This window comes from Achroia grisella, unplaced genomic scaffold, assembly GCF_030625045.1.
Source record: "Achroia grisella isolate CSIRO2021 unplaced genomic scaffold, CSIRO_AGI_Agris_v1 utg512, whole genome shotgun sequence".
Taxonomy (NCBI): Eukaryota; Metazoa; Arthropoda; class Insecta; order Lepidoptera; family Pyralidae; genus Achroia; species Achroia grisella.
In genome coordinates this window covers 2283480-2300390 of record NW_026712906.1, presented here as the reverse complement: position 1 = coordinate 2300390, position 16911 = coordinate 2283480, and the positions used below count along the sequence as shown (strand labels likewise).

Below are 16911 nucleotides of genomic sequence, written 5' to 3'. Positions count from 1 at the left end.
CTAGGTATATTAGAGGTACACTTACAAACTAGAATATTTTGCTGCAATAGGCTTTATTTATGTAGTGTTTTCAACCATTTAACGGCGACAAAAATAAATTTTCATGTTTTATATAAATAGAACAAGCTTGCCAAGCTGATTAAATACTATTCCAACATTTTTACGAAAATGTTAAGGTTCTCTAGAGAGTTTTGTATATGCTTTTCTTGTATCATCTATTATTCAATATTTTTTAAAAATATATCACCAGCTATTAAAACTAGGTATGTGGAAGAGATTGCAATCTATGAGAACATACACCTTTTAAGTTGTAGATGAATTTGCGAATGTACGGACCTAATCTGGTGTATACCTTAGCATCTTTTATATTTATAAAAAACTAGGTGTGCCCGCGGTTTCACCCGTATAAAATTTTTTAGCCTATATGTTTTTCTGATGTATAAGCTATATTACTGTAATGTTTCTTCAAAAACCGTTCAGTAGTTTTCAACATCCATCCATACTCACAAAATTTCGCGTTTATAATATTATCATAAGAAATATAATTAAGTATTTAAGTATGTCTATCAATTCCTGCTGACTTGTGGATCAAACGGCTAACCTCGCGAACTCAGTTCCGCCGCAGAATTAATTATATGTCAAAGGTTTTTTGAAGTTTAATGACGCAATAAATTTCTGACAAGTAAGAACTGTTTGTATGGGAAAATAAAATCGCTGGTTTCTCTATTTTCCATGCAGTTTGTTCATATTTTCTCACTTTAAAAAGAGAGGATAAAGAACCGTCCTTGGTCGTCATCCGTCCTTTACAAATATTTAAAAAAAAAATTGCCAAACCGTTCTCGAGTTTTAACGAGACTAACGTAACGTAAAATAACGATTATTTAATTTTTATATATAAGTAAGATGACTTATTATATTATAAGTTCTTAATACTACAGCAAGTGTCTTGTCCATTCTTCTACCTCATTCTCCATTTCGAAAGTTGCAGTAATATAAATAAATCTAATATCTTTATTCTAATACAATATTATTGTTATTCATTAATTTATTAATTTCAGGATTAAACAGACATGTATATATCTTTATTTCAGTCATGTAAACAAATATGTTTGCTTATATGACACTGCAATAAGTATTTGTTAATTCCTTAGGGATTTACGTTCATATATAGGTCGCGATTCACAAAAGCCATGGCCTAAATATGCCTTTATGTCTTTTAACACTATATATATCACTCTAATAATGACGTAAATTCAGTACAAATCGTGTACTATTCATAAATTCCTGGAGACTATTATTAAATGCTATGAATGGCTAATACATACAGGGAAAATGTAATGACAAATCTCATATAACTATGCTAAATGAAATTTATTACCTACTTAAGCATTAACAGTTAGTTGTCCGTATTGTTTCATGTTAAGTACCTATATTTTTCTTTATTAAATTTCATATAAATTATAACATAACTGCAAATATTTTTCGAATCAAAAATAATTTGTCAAACACATATACATATATGTAGTATATAGTATTTAGCTTAGACAATATTGGTGGTGTTTAAATAAATAGATTGTTGGGTGATACAATTACTTTAATTTTTATGTATATATGCCCTTGGCTTGATGTTCCAGAAACTATACAAAAACATATATTGATAGCAAACTAACTCTATTCCTAATTTACCATCTGTAATGTCATTTTATCAATACTATATTTTTTTATATGCTTGTTGTACAAAAACTCAATAACTTTAAATTGGCGTCAATGAGGAGCAATAGCTTACATATCTATTATTTTTTTTATTTGGGTTACAAACAGTTTTACAATGTTGTTAATTTATAATGTTGGTACAATAATTTAAAAATATTTTGGCTTATCTTTAAATTGTATAAAACAAAGTCGTCGCCGCTTACTGTTGGCTTATATATTTTAGTTAGGCAACGAATTGTAATGCAAATTTTAGCAATAAATAGAGTGATTAAAGTTTATATGTATAATACTTATATGCGTCTTATAGTATAAAGAACGCCAAGAAATTAAAAGATTAGTAATAGTAAAGAATAGTAATCCATGCGAAGCCGGGAGCGGGTCGCAAGTATAGTATTTTATATAAAATAAGACTTTTTTGGCTTATAATAAAAAATAAGAAATATTTTTTTCCACATGTAAGCAGTAAACACATGTAGTATAATGCATATGCTTACGTATATATATTTTACTGTTTACAGGGGTCTATAGTAGCTTCGGCATTAGTAAAATATGGTGTGTACTGTACCTATAACCACTGTTTGCCTGCCACGGTCACCACTCAATGACAGGGGATGGCTGCTACAGGGCAATGATACAAGTGACCTTTACGTGTTATGAGATCGACCAAAATAGCTACATTTGGCAATAACTTGCACAACCTAACAACAATAGTGTTTTTGTTATACTTATTTCTTTAAACGATTTTTTATGATAATGAAATGTCAATAAACGTACGTACAATGGCTCAGATGAGAGGCTGATTGCAATGTAAAATTGATTGACCATCAGCTTGTTAGAAAGCAGTCCCATAGCCATACGGGGAGAATAAGATTGTTAGTAATGTAAAATGAACCCATTGCTAGAAATGTACCATGTCAGGTTGACCGCCACACGGCTCCACCTGAAAGCCAACATGATAAGTTCCTAATGAATTTGTCACGATGGGTTAACTGATCTGAACTCATGCTCATCATCCTCTACTGGTGCTCCGGCAGCGTAAATCGTTAGTGTAAGCGGTTGTACCATTCCATTATTGTAAATTAAGTATCCGTTGCCATATTTTAATATAGATGCCATAGTCTAAATATCTCTAAGTCTAGTCTAAATACTGAACTGTCAAATTACCTAAGAAACGAGTATGGGGGCGGAATACTGTAACACAGGTTTTCTTCGTACAGGTTCCGTTCCATTCTCTTTTATTATAATACCTGCTACCCACCCCGGCTTCTCACGGGTGTGCATGTATTATACATGTAAACATTCCTCTTGAATCACACTATCTATTAAAAAACCGTTTCAGTCGATATAGACAGCGATAGTGACTTTGTTTTGTACTGTGTTTAGATTTACATGATGTTTACTGTTAAAAAAATTGTGAATACTACTAGAATAAAATAGAATACATAAAAAAATATTATTATTATACTGTTGATTACTAAGATTACAACGTCATACTGTGGTCATATATAACGTGGACGTTCATGACATGTCGTGTAGACATAACATCGTCTGTCCCTTGCGTTGCCATTCTATTCATTATTGCGTTGACGGTGGTCTCAGTGGTCTGGCGGTTTACCATGCCGCTTTACTTCTGATCGTCGCGGGTTTGATTCTTCACACAGTGCAAACATTTGTATTCATGAGTATGATTGTTTGTATCAGTCTGGGTGTTTTCTATGTACATATGTCCCGAGTGGAAGTCGCTACATTGCTAGTGTACTAGCGCTAGTTACTAATGTCTTGTTAATCTCTTCTCTCCATATTATAATTATAATCCTGTTTACTAATTAGAACATTCCTTACTCATAAAACGAAAATCATAGAATAATTTTATCACTGCTAAAGAATTTTATTGGTCATGGTAAATATAGTTAAAATTATTTGGCGGCAATCCAGCTTTGTTAGATATCGTAGGACACATTATATAGCCAATTTATTATGTCTATTCGTCTGTTTAACTGATAAAGATATAAAGGTAAAAATTAGATATTCATGCAGATACTTCCGAGTTAAAAGGGATGCGGTAGGGACCAGTCGGTAGGTATATTATGTTATAACGCTCTTAAACATTTATTTAATTGGTGTGATTTTTAAAATTTCGTTTTTTGTTAATGAAACTTTCACCTTTCACTTCTTCTCTGAATGTACTCTTATTTAGTATAATTTAATAGTGACTAGTTTAGCCCGGGACAAATCTGTGTAAATTTATTGATTTTAATCCAATATGATTAACCTAAAAAAAAATTTTAGTGAAATTTACTAGTTACTAGTAATGCATTCTGCATTACTGAAAACAGTTACGGCTTTATACAGTTTAGTTAATAAAGTTTAGTTTAATAATTGTTTTGGGAAATTTATCACCATAATTGGTAATAAAAATAAATTTTCCAATAATATATTATTTCTTTTATAGAACCAGTAAGAGGTATATATGAGTGGGTACCTCAGTCTCATTTATTTCAGACGCCGGTCAGTTCAGTCTATGTACATAGACGACTGTTTCCGTTTACCTACCTTAATTACCTAGTTTATCATTTAAAAAAAATATCTTAAATTTAAATTACTTTAAAAATACAGTCGGATGTGTAGCACCAGAAATCACCCCTACGTAATAAATATAAAACTATTTATATACCATTAGGTATAGTTCTAAAATACGTGCCGATTACGTAAAATAAACTACAAATAAACTTTATTTTCGTGTTGGTATCGTTTGATATGTTTGTAACAGATGGTAAAACATGTCATACAAACCACGTTGTCGACTATTATAAATTTGTTAAATAGCGTTAAATGTTGCCTTGACTTATATTTTATGTAGATTAATAATTTTAAAGTGTCATTAGGGAGTAATGTGGATAAAATGTAATATTTGTCACTGATAGGTTAACTACCCCTTAAAATTAGGTTCACATTATTAAGATCAGTCCGGACGAGTAGTGCTGACTTCGCCGTTTGAGTTGGCTGCCTCTTTGGCTAAAGTGGTCAAAGACTGCGGGGTGTAGCAGTCAATGCGCCAAATCGTTCGTCCGACTCGTATCGGAAATGTGTTATCAGGGTAATAAGGAATCTATCCTATACCAAATACAAAAACTGTGTCAATTTATATTAATAACCTTCAGTTATACCACAGATAACATAATATTACATAGTTATACCTAGTAATAAAACACCAAAATTAACCTGAGAATTTCGCGGCAGTAGGCCCCTGCCATTTTCGATTTATATATAGGATTTAAATATATACGTGATGCAAGAAGTATCTTAAAATCAATTGGCTTTCAGATTTGATAATCAATAATGAGACTAATTATTTATTTCCAGCCTTCATCATCTACTTCTCCCTGGAATCAGGATTCTTTTGGCTCAACGTAATGTGCTTCGACATTTGGTGGACTTTCAGGTAATTGTAGATTTGATTAAAATTTTTTTTCTGTAATAATAGAAAAAATAATCACTATATATATACTCGTAGTATATATACTCGATAGTACTGATAACATTCCTTGTGTAGAGTATTTAGAAACAAACTGTTAGGTTTGTATGAAATCGACAAATGTTTTATTATTTAAGTATCCAACGATTCTTTTAAGAATTATAGCAAACTTAGTTTATAGTGATATAGAAAATTCTTTATTTAATTAAACTTAAATTTATTTATTTTCTTATATTAATCTTTAGATACATATTTTTCTACCTATTATTTTATAAATATATGTATCCTTACTAATATATGTATAAGTAATGTGTATGTAAATGAGGGCTTATGTCTGTTATAATTATATTGTAATGAAAAATGTTATAACTTAATTTCAATATGTTAGGCGGCAAGGTGTGTTAGCTTGCCGCCATATTGAAATTAAGTTTAACTAATAAAGTAGTTCTTTTGCTATCAGTATTTGGAAGTTTCCCACTCAATTAAGTTTAAAGCCAATTACAGTGATGGTGTGAATTGATACAAACGTAAATTAACAGTATGCCTAATAAATTAGTTAAGGTACACACACGCTAGTCTACTCTTCTTTGTCATAAGGCAATAAATTTTGCCAAAATCCAATTATCAGGTGCGTATTTAATTTGGGGTATTTCGGTGTATTCCTTCTACTACGTAATGCTATACCAAATAATAACACCGCACAATGATTATAAATAGGTACATAAACAAATAATGTCTACAAGAATATTTTGAGAAGAATATTATTTGCAAAGGAGAATATTTGCATCCCCTGTTAACAACTTATTTTAATTAAATTTAAATCTAAAGCTTGTGAAGATTTTGCGAGCCTAGATATATGTTTGTTACTCTAACACGGAAAAATTACTGAACATATTGCAATGCAATTTAGTTATGCAGAGTGTATTCTAGATTAAAACATGGGATACTTTTTACCCGAAGTCAAGCGAAGAACACCGCAGAATACAGTTACAAATAAATGAACGTGAACAAAACATACATAGCACTGTTTTGTTTCAAACAAAAGAGAGTTTGTGTCTACTATAGGTGCTGGTAGGCAATTGACTGAGATAGACTGTAACAGTCGTCTGCATGGGTACCACAGTCTCAGCCATTCAGCAAAGCAGCTTGTAGGGCGCAGATTAGGCGGTGAAATAAAAGGATAAAAAACATGAACGTCTTAGTCTACTTGGTATCACGGTTGTCATATGATAACGTGATGTTCGTAGTACTAATTATATGTATAAACGACGGCTACGGCTGACCATCAAGTGGGGAGTTAGCATATTTGTCATTCAATTACATAAGATAATATTTATAATAAAATTAATAGGGCTTAAAACGTGTTAAGCAACTTTCTCCAGTACAGTAAGGATTTCCCAACTGAACTTTCCTAAACTCAACCACTTATTATATACCATATTGCTGGTCTCTTAACTGGTTTTTCCATAATCTCACTACTAACTCCATTAAACACTGTAGTAGCATGGTAACAGTGCAAAAATGAACTCATGTATATATCGCGTAGGAACTTCTTATCTGTATATTATGCTAATATACTCATTGACAGCACGCGGAATATTTAATTTTTTAACTGATTTGAAAAAAACGATCACTATGTAGGTTTTGTATGAAGCTATTTTCAAAATTAACTTTTATTTGGAAATTATGCTTAGGTATAGGATATTGTAATTGCACGATGTTAAATACAATTTCGACATAAAATTATTCTCAACACGTTTAAAGTTGAAATTTTCATTATTAAGGCAATCTTAGACAAATTAAAAAGTTGTGTTTAAATTAAAACTGGCTGTTTCTAACAATTGAACTATAAAAAGGGTACTGTAAAATTAGTCAAATATAGAGAGCATCATAATTTGCAGTATATGTTATTTAATAAACTAACCCAACACAGGGTATGCCCACATATTATAGAGTAAGGATTGTGTGTTTCGGAATTCTAGATAAGTATGGGTTTCTAGATAATCTGGGAACGATTATTTAAATTTATATAAATTAGCAGATAGAAGTCGATTTTTTCGTGGCCTAAACACGCGCATAATAATTTGGTTTTATGCTCAGGTTTTTGTCAATTTCGGTGTTACTGTTTTCGTATAAAAGTATCTACATTATAAAATTGTCTAGTTTTGCTTTCAAAACCATACATGCAAAATTTTTATTATTTATGTCATTTGTGTCAGATAGACTTATTTGTACATAATTCTTGTTATATTACGTTAGGTGTCTAATATTTTTTTCTATATTACGACGGTGACAAACAAGCATACGGCCCATTTGATGGTAAACGATTACTGTAGTCAATTGGCAGATTATGGTCTATAACACCAGCTGACTCTTTTTGAAAAAAACCCTCCTGTAGTCCCGTGAGTAAATCCACAATCTGAGTGTACGAATTATATGAAATGAAATTAAATGAAATTAGATCAGAGAAACCAGAGAAAGTTAGATCATGTAAGCTATATAAAAAAGTAGTATAATATATATAAAGTCGTCGAACTAGAAATAAAGACACGGTACTATTTCAATTTTCTCTTATAAAAATACTAGATAGCCGCCCCGGCTTCGTATGGGTGTACATGTATTATATATATATAAACCTTTCTCTTAAATCACTCTATCTATTAAAAAACCGCTTCAAAATCCGTTGCTTAGTTTTAATGATTTAAGCATACATAGCGACAGAGGGACAGACAGCGACTTTATTTTATACTATGTAATGATGATTGTAAAATGTATTATCCACGTACGCCGTACGGTCAAATATGCAAAATAAAAAAATATATAATATCAATTTCATAGTCTTAATCTAGGTATATAACAAGCCACTATTTTCCGCACGGTAACCAAAGGTCATCTAGTAGGTAGAATATATTACAAACCTACTCACATATAATAGCATAAAACAATAATCCCTTTATGTCTGATAATAAAACTTGTATATAATTAGTATTTTATTCATTACTCATATGTCTATACATACTATAAGGTTCATTGAACTATCTAGGTACATAATTCAATATCTCCTGGTCTATTATGTTTTAATTACACCAAACATAGTACTAATAGAGATATAACTAACATATAAATACTTAATCGTTTTTAAATTATGATATTAATCTCAATTAACCTATATTATTTCAGTTATATCATGATTGCCTTGCTCTTATCCCATTATAAGGGGTCGGCGCAGTATGTCAGCCTCTTCCACTGCTCTCTATCGGTCGTCATATCTGAGCATACTCTTCTTTTATTCATATCATCTTACACACAATCCATCCATCTTTACTTAGGCGTTCACATTCATAATTTAGACTTTCCATAAGACATGATTCTCGTTACTCCGTTAACATGCCCATACCAGCTCAATCTGTTACCTCGCAACTTTTCTATAACTGGCACAACTTTCAAACTTCCTCGTATATACTCATTCCTTATTATGTCATACCTGGTGACCCCACACATCCATCTCAACATTCGCATTTCTGCCACATGCACACGTCTTTCGTCCGACCCCTTTACGGCCCAACATTCACATGCCATACAAAATGAAAGGTCTTATGATAGATTTATAAACTTTACCCTTTAGTTTCAAGGGCATTCGGGTCGCATATCGTTCCCGAGATCTGTCGCCATTTCATCCATCCCGCACAAATTCTGTGCCTTACATCGCGGTCTATGTCGGCATTGTTCTGAATAACTGAACCGAGGTTATTTCAGTTATATACAATCTTATTGGAACTTGACAGTTCTCGGTCCAAACTGCATTTCTAACTGACGGTTGACTTATCGTAAGTGTATTATAAAAGACCTTTTTGATTTTAATTTACTACGAAAATATATCTAGAGCTCAGTTCAAAAAACAAGAAGTCTTCGGCGTTATAACAGTAATGTTCATAAGCAGAAGGCAGAATGCAGAAGGCAATATAATATAATAATATGACTTTATAACCGGCATTATTAAAAATAGAACAAATTGCAGCTTGTAATATTATAATACTTACTAGTTGACCGAGCCAATAGTCAATAAACGCTATTTACTATGTTTTCGTTGGACCAAATTACACAATGTAACGGGGGCGAGCTTCCTTTGAAATAAGAAATAACAAATATAATTTTAGACATATATTCGTTTCATAAGACTTCGTAAACATATATAAAGAATGATTTACACTTACGAAAAGAACGGTCAGCTTGCTAGCAACACACACAGCAAACCAAATTTATTATATAAAATTAAAAAAATTCGGAGTTTATCCTATACAAACTTTATCACGCGAGATTTATATAAGTATAATGATACAAAATTGGCAGTTTGTTACAATGAGTTGTACGTAATGATTATTTAAATAGGTTTTTACAAAGGTTTCGCACATGGTGTCATAATGTTGTACCTAATGGTCAAAATATTTAAAATAATAATATAATTGATATACCTAATTTTTAACCTCTACTAAACACACTACATTATAATGAAATAAGCCACATGTTTTATTTTAATTTGGATGATGTTATGCTTACAATGATAGTTCATAACATTATTTATTTGCTTTATATTATACATTATTCAGGAAATTTCGTCGATTCTAAAGAGAATCTATAATGTTATAAAGTGACAGATAAAATTTTGTTTTTACAATCCGAAACCACCGCATTCATTTGAGAAAGTCTTTGACTGTTTCGACTACCGAACACACAACTGTTGTGTGGTTTATAAAGTAGGTACGTAAATTAGGTATATTATTCCAATGTGACATGGAGTTATACATAGAAAAAAACTCAAAAAGATATAAATACCCGGGTGAAGCCGAGGCAGTCCACTAGTGCAGCAATTAAAAGGAATACATAATTATATTAGATGGGTTTTACTACATATCAACGAATAAACTAATAATTTACAATTTTGTAAGCTTAAAAATCATATAAAAATACAAATCTCATTTTGATGCGCTAGATATCTGTAATAAATACATTCTCATATTTGTCCCCATAATATAAACATTAATCTCGAAATAAGGAAAATTGTAATAATATATTATTTATATAGAAGATGACCTGACATGTAAATTAGTAAATAACAAATGAAGAATAATATCTTTCCAATTTCTGACAGTAAAATTTTAGTAAAAAAAAATAACTCTTATGTTTTTACTTAAATTTGAATAGTGATATTGTTTATATTAAAAAATAGATATCGATTACAAAAAAAATACTTTCAAAGATTAGTTTTTTTATTGTGTTCTGAATGCAATTTCTTCTATCATTACTGTCTCAGTATGAGATACTGATTGCGACAATAAATGTTTTAGTAGATCACAGTGAAGTTACCGGTGATCTATTTTGTTGATTAGACGTGATAAACTTTAATTTTCCTTATATATTTTTACATGCAGAGAGGTATCCATAGATATATTTAGAATAAGGTACGCGGCTTTGATTTATAGTATAGCATTAGTAGCAAAATTTCTACAAATAAGGATGGTAACTGTAAAATCTGCTTATACGACTTTGGGGTTATTCGGTCGAACAATTTGTTTGTTTATGGATTTTGTATATATGTATGTTCGTGTCTTTAAATTTAGATACAGAACAATTCACAAAAGCTTCTTCTAGTCTCAAGCTAAGCCGAGCTTGTGTTATAGGTGGTATATTGGAGAACTGATACTAATACTTACATATATAGAAATTACCTAGACCAATACAAATACTTGTACTCATGAATACAAATATTTGCATTGTGCGAGGAATCGAAACCGCGACGAGTATAAGTATAGCGTTGTGACAAAGCACTACACCAACGAGGCCGTCTACAGAATTACTTACTTACTAAATGACATCTGGAGTCTTCAATATATGTGGGAAAAATAAAAAACAAGATGTTAAAATTCTCATGAGAGATGGCCCAAATAAATTTGCAATTAGATCACCAGTGTAGTGCTGTAAAAATAAAATGTAGAATTACGTTCTTAACCATTATAGCAGTTTATTTATGTTTAAAATTGTAAATGCAAACTCAATATATATGTAAAGGCACAAAAAATATTCTCAATTTTGTTATTTAGATATGATGTTACTGTATACTATGTAGATGTGTACAATTTCAATACAATTTTTTGCATTAAATGGAATGTTTTCCTTAACAAAAAAACATAGTTTCTTGTCTAGTTTAATATTTCACACTTTGTAATCAGAATTAATTGATAAATGTACAGTCTTCATTTATATTTATTTGTTTCGTTTATTGGCGAAAGTAATAAAACTACGTATACGGCAAGTCATAATATACGATAATATTATTTTTAAAATGTAATGTAATTACAATGATATTATTATAATAAGTAAGATGACATTACTTAATATATATAACTTATATTAGGATTATTATATTAATAAAATATAACTTTAAAATAATAGTGCATAATATATTATTGAAAATTAACATAGACATCTTAAAGATACGATTTCACTGGTTTACAAGATAATAGCAATACTGCTGCGCAAAATGTCGTAAGGCAGAGTAACTATTATAGAGTCGTATTGATTTGTCAGCACAATTTTATAACTTTAGTGAAATATACTGTACATACGGACTAAATATTTTAAATTACTTATAATTTAACAACCACAAAATATTTCCGAGATACATTTTGTCCTTGGACATTATGAGCGAGTGTTGTTTTTAAGTACTTAACGGAATCATAATTGTCATGAGTCATTTTGTTTTTCATCCTACTTAGAATTTTGTAAGTCCTTTTCTTAAAAAAATCTGTGTCATACTAGCTTGTCGATTATAGAAACTTATGACCTCGGCTTCTAACATTATTTTATCTAACTCCACTTGTATTCTACATCTTGAATAATTAATTACATTTATTACTACAATTTACATGTCTAAACGCTGTAGGCGTCGCTGTGCAAACGCCGTTATTCATTTCTGCACCTATCTTTCAAATCAACTAGTAATCGGTCTGATGTAATAGATTGGAATAATTATTTATCTTTAAAATTTATTATTTTCAGTGGAAAACGTGGTATTACGTTCGAGAAATTATCAACCAAGGCACGATTCTACGCGTACGCTCTTTATGCGTTTGGGATACCAACTGCGTTAACGATACTGTTGGCAGCGTTGGAGTTCTCAAACCTACCATTGCACCCTTTACTACCTCAGCTGAGACAACAAGGCTGCTTTATACATGGTAATTGCATCTATCATTAACTCCATAATTATTGTCAACAATTATTGTCTTTTATAATGTAATCATACATCTTCTTTTTTGTAAATTTCAAATAAACAGTATTTGAAATTTACAAAAAAGAAGATGTATGATTACATTATAAAAGGAACCTTCGTTAGATCTACATTTAGAACACATGATCGTTGACGTTGATACGTATACCTAATTTGGTGGATCCAATCAGTTAATTACATTTTCAATTATATGAATTAGATTAGGTATTTAATTCTATTAGTGTTAATGTTATCAGTAGCTAATAGACATTTAAAAGGATTGAGTCTACTTCAAATGGGGTTTTCATGATAATATGCTAGATCTTATTGATGATTTTAGGTATATTTCTAATTCATGATTTTAGGCAATGCCAGACTTATATACCTGTACGGACCTCTCGTAATACTGTGTATTGCAAACCTCATATTTTTCGTACTGACTGCGCTGAAAATCGCGCAAATCAAGAAACAAACCTCCGTACTGAAGTCCAAAGAGAGCTCTACACACGACAGTCAAAGAAATGATAAACAAAGGTAATAATAATTAAATATTTAAAACTTTATACTCAGTATAGATTCAATAGCAATTAAAATGGAAACTACGCTCAAGTATATATTTGCACTGATCAAGTAAATGTTATTATATATGCAATACAAATCTATTAGAATAATAATGTATCAATTCATGTATAAGAAAATATCGATATCGTCATTATGATCACGATTCAAAACACGCGTATAAATCATTTACATTATTAGATAATGATTATACTCTAAAGATTCTAAAATATATTTGAAATGAAATTACTTTTATACGGACATATCAATACCAGTGTAACTTAAATTAGAAAGTATTAATACAGTTTTTCCATATGAATTGTAAATTAATTCCAGATTGTCCCTCTATATCAAGCTGTTTGTCGTGATGGGTATAAGCTGGCTGCTCGAAGTTATTAGCGCTATTTACCCTGAGTTAGACGACTTCTGGATATTCACCGATGGTTACAACGTTCTCTTAGGCTTGATCATTTTCATAATATTCGTCTGCAAAAGGAAAATATTCAGGCTTATTAAAAAGAGGTAAGCTTCCTAGTACAGTTATACTAGATATGTTTGTTATGTCTAATGTTTTATTTATACTATAATATGTATCAATTTAAAGAAAACGTTTTATATATGTAGAATTGCATGTTGTTTCTGCTGATGTTTTTAATTTTATTATGTAGCACAGCTCCTTCGTCGGTAAAAGAAGATTTTATTAGTCACGTGATTAAATTTGTATATTCCTTCTATATCCAGGATCAAAGACAAATTTCAACGACGCAACAGTGAAGTTGGAAATTTAACGATAATTAATAAGAATTTAAATAACTCGAAACAAAACCGTGATATTAGAACAAGTGATGAGACGATAAGAACGACATGTGGACAGGATTCAGATAGTATTAAAATAGCTCATTTATAGAAAATATTATAATATAGTAGGATATTCAAAACATTAAAATATTTTAGCTATATCTTGTTTCGTTATTTCTGTTATATCGAAAAACTTTATGGCTTTTTGACAAGATTTCAATAAATTCATAAATTGAGGTATTAACAAGACAGTACTCACTAAAATCTGAGATTATTGAAAGAAGATCTACCCCAGTGTTGATACCAGATGTTTAATACTCAGTGAAGAAATAATAAAAGAAAATTACTAGGATATTAAGAGAATCTCATATGTGAGATCTTTATCTCAGACAATACAATGAAATGAATTAGAGAGAAAGATGATTTTTAAGAATAAGATTATTCAATCCATACACACCTTAAGAAAACATAATCTTGAATTCTGAAATGTGATAATCCTGAAATAATAATAATTACATAATAGAGATTGGATACGATAAAGAGTACAGTAGTCTAGCAATATAATATTGATAGAACATGCATATTAGAAAAGAACCTAAGAAACAATGGACGTTGCCACTACGAGGTATAATATAAATCTTTTAATGATTTCCGGATTGTAGTGGATTACATTTCTATTAAAAATTAACAAAAACTTATACAAGCTTAATGAACACTAACTTTTTGCACCTTAACGTGTCAAAACAGCTTACTAGTAAACTGAGGAAGAAAAATGGACATTATAACTGGATGGTGTTAATAACAGATCAGCTTCTGGTGTTGTGTATTTCGAGAGGAAAAAATATTGTGTAAATATTACATAGGACTTCATTGGTGTGTGATATTTTTAATTTAGGAGCACAGCCTAATGTACTTTATAATGTTTTAATTTTATAGTTAATTCAACACTTGCACCCACCCACTAATTTATAAGTTTTATTCATTGACAATGATAATCTGAATATAATGAAACTTAATTCATTCCAGGAATTTTACGTTGTGTGACTACTAAACCACTATTATCTCTATTTGTTACACTATGCACTATTTTATTGTCTAACTACGGTTAAACTAAACAATTATTTACTTTTCTATTTAATCATGTAAAATATTTTCGCTGTCGTCTTTTGTTACTTTTCTGGGAAGTTGGTCTTCATTATTTCTCTGGTCTTTGGAATGGATAAGTCTAACCGTTAATAATATATTGTCATTTTTTAACATCTCCATTGCCCCATATATTTTAGACTTGGGTTCCGGAACGCATTAAGAGAATCAGGAAGTGATGAGAGTCAGGGTGGGAGAAGGGGACAAGAGCACCAAGAGTTGATGTATGTATTGAAGAGTGCTTGTGCCGTCCGAGTTTGTTTACAAGTTTGTCCAGCGCTCAAAAATAAATGCATATAATATGTGAATAACCAGGATGCATTAATTGTATCGTCCGCTAGCTTCCTATTCTAATTTGTAAATATGTGTAATATTAATTAAAAACACTTAATAAATTATCTAAAAATGTAAATACTGCGTATGGATATAAAATAATTAATTACTAGTTAAAGAAGAAATGAAATCATATAACCGCTGATCTTTCAATTCTCAATATTTCATTACCGTTGCGCAAATACGAATGAAATCGTTTTCACAAGGTAGCACTGGTTGTTATTAATTTGGTATAACCAATAGTTATAAAAGAAAGTAAAAAAAATATATTAACAATTAACAACAACAACACTTAAGATCATTCATTCTGTAAATACATCCACACCATTCAACATCTGCCACGCTTCATGTATATGTTCAAGAATACCGTGTAACTAAAATCTTCGTCTTGATTAACCCACTAAAATATATGTTACTTTAAAGTGATTAACAATTTGCTTCAAGATGTCATTCAAGAGAATAATAAGAAGTAATAACTAGTATGATATTAATTACATTATTTTGTTTACTTTCATTTAATTAATCTTATATTTTGTGTATTAATTAGCTCTGTACTTACTAATACATTTTGAATGAAATAACAATTTGACATCATCGGCATATTTTGTACATACTGCCGACCTGCCCCGGCCGACTGTTGGAATTATTGTAGAGATTTTGTAATTGGTTGAAAATAAAATACAGCACATGTTGTAGCTGATGTATACTATATAGATCAAATAATTTAATAAATGTTAATTTTGTTTTAGATTTAGCATTACAAATAAACAAAGTAAAATTTCCTGTTTATGATATATATAGTTATAGACTGCCTGTATCGAGATAGGATGTATAGGTTGAATTTTTTTTAGTTTTTTGTACCACAGTCGTGGTAATGAAGTATACACCACATCTATTGATGAACAGTGACCGTAGCCTATAAACGCCTGACGCACCAAGCGTAAACTAAAAACTTAATATAGTAATAATTACAGTAAATATTTGTATAAATGCTTCCTTACAAAAAAACTTTCGACTATATATCTCATATTTAAATAATAATTATTAAATTAAATTCTGACATGTTTATAACAGATACAAGCAACTGCGAGGCGATCCGATGTCCAGGACCCAAACAACGATGTCCTCGCGCACAGCATCCACGAGAGATGATATGCAGATGAACTCAATCAAGTCTCACAACAAGTAAATAATGGAGTCAATTAAACAGCCAATATTGAGATTGCCAGTAAACTGAAGCCATATTGTGTCTATTTAAGTGAGACATGATATGTTAAAGAATAAAATTTTACTAAAGAGCGACAAGAAAATATTTTTTTAAATTTATATATATTTGATCAAGTCTAAAAATAAATAATCATTGTATACAAATTCAAATATATATTATAATATTGAATGACAGTTTATAAACTGCTTTTACTGCAAACTATAATAATAATTCAGACGAAATTATTTTCATAAATCCATTTTTGATATTTTAGAATCTGAAGGCATGAAAAAGGTATCGTAAATGTATGTTATATGTAGTACATATGAATAATGTATGTTTTATATATTAATGCAACTTGCCTCACTCTAAATATTTTAGACCAATTGTAGCCAAACGAAATTTATAACGAGCATT

The 16911-nt window shown here is 30.3% G+C and overlaps 1 protein-coding gene across 9 annotated transcripts in view; it reads left to right on the top strand.

The window, feature by feature from the left end:
- The window catches only part of LOC131846791 (probable G-protein coupled receptor Mth-like 3), a 60767-nt gene extending 43856 nt beyond the window's left edge, over positions 1–16911 (top strand). For 5 of the 9 annotated variants that reach the window (XM_059196195.1, XM_059196192.1, XM_059196191.1 and 2 more), the window contains 6 exons: positions 5077–5155; positions 12245–12423; positions 12821–12989; positions 13350–13535; positions 15095–15178; positions 16362–16911. In XM_059196195.1, the coding sequence (XP_059052178.1) occupies positions 5077–5155; positions 12245–12423; positions 12821–12989; positions 13350–13535; positions 15095–15178; positions 16362–16476 (812 nt within the window). In that variant the 3' untranslated portion in view covers positions 16477–16911. Of the gene's footprint in view, positions 1–5076; positions 5156–12244; positions 12424–12820; positions 12990–13349; positions 13540–13754; positions 14437–15094; positions 15179–16361 lie in introns of those variants that run through there. The other 4 variants (XR_009357690.1, XR_009357689.1, XM_059196193.1 and 1 more) reach the window with 4 other exon arrangements.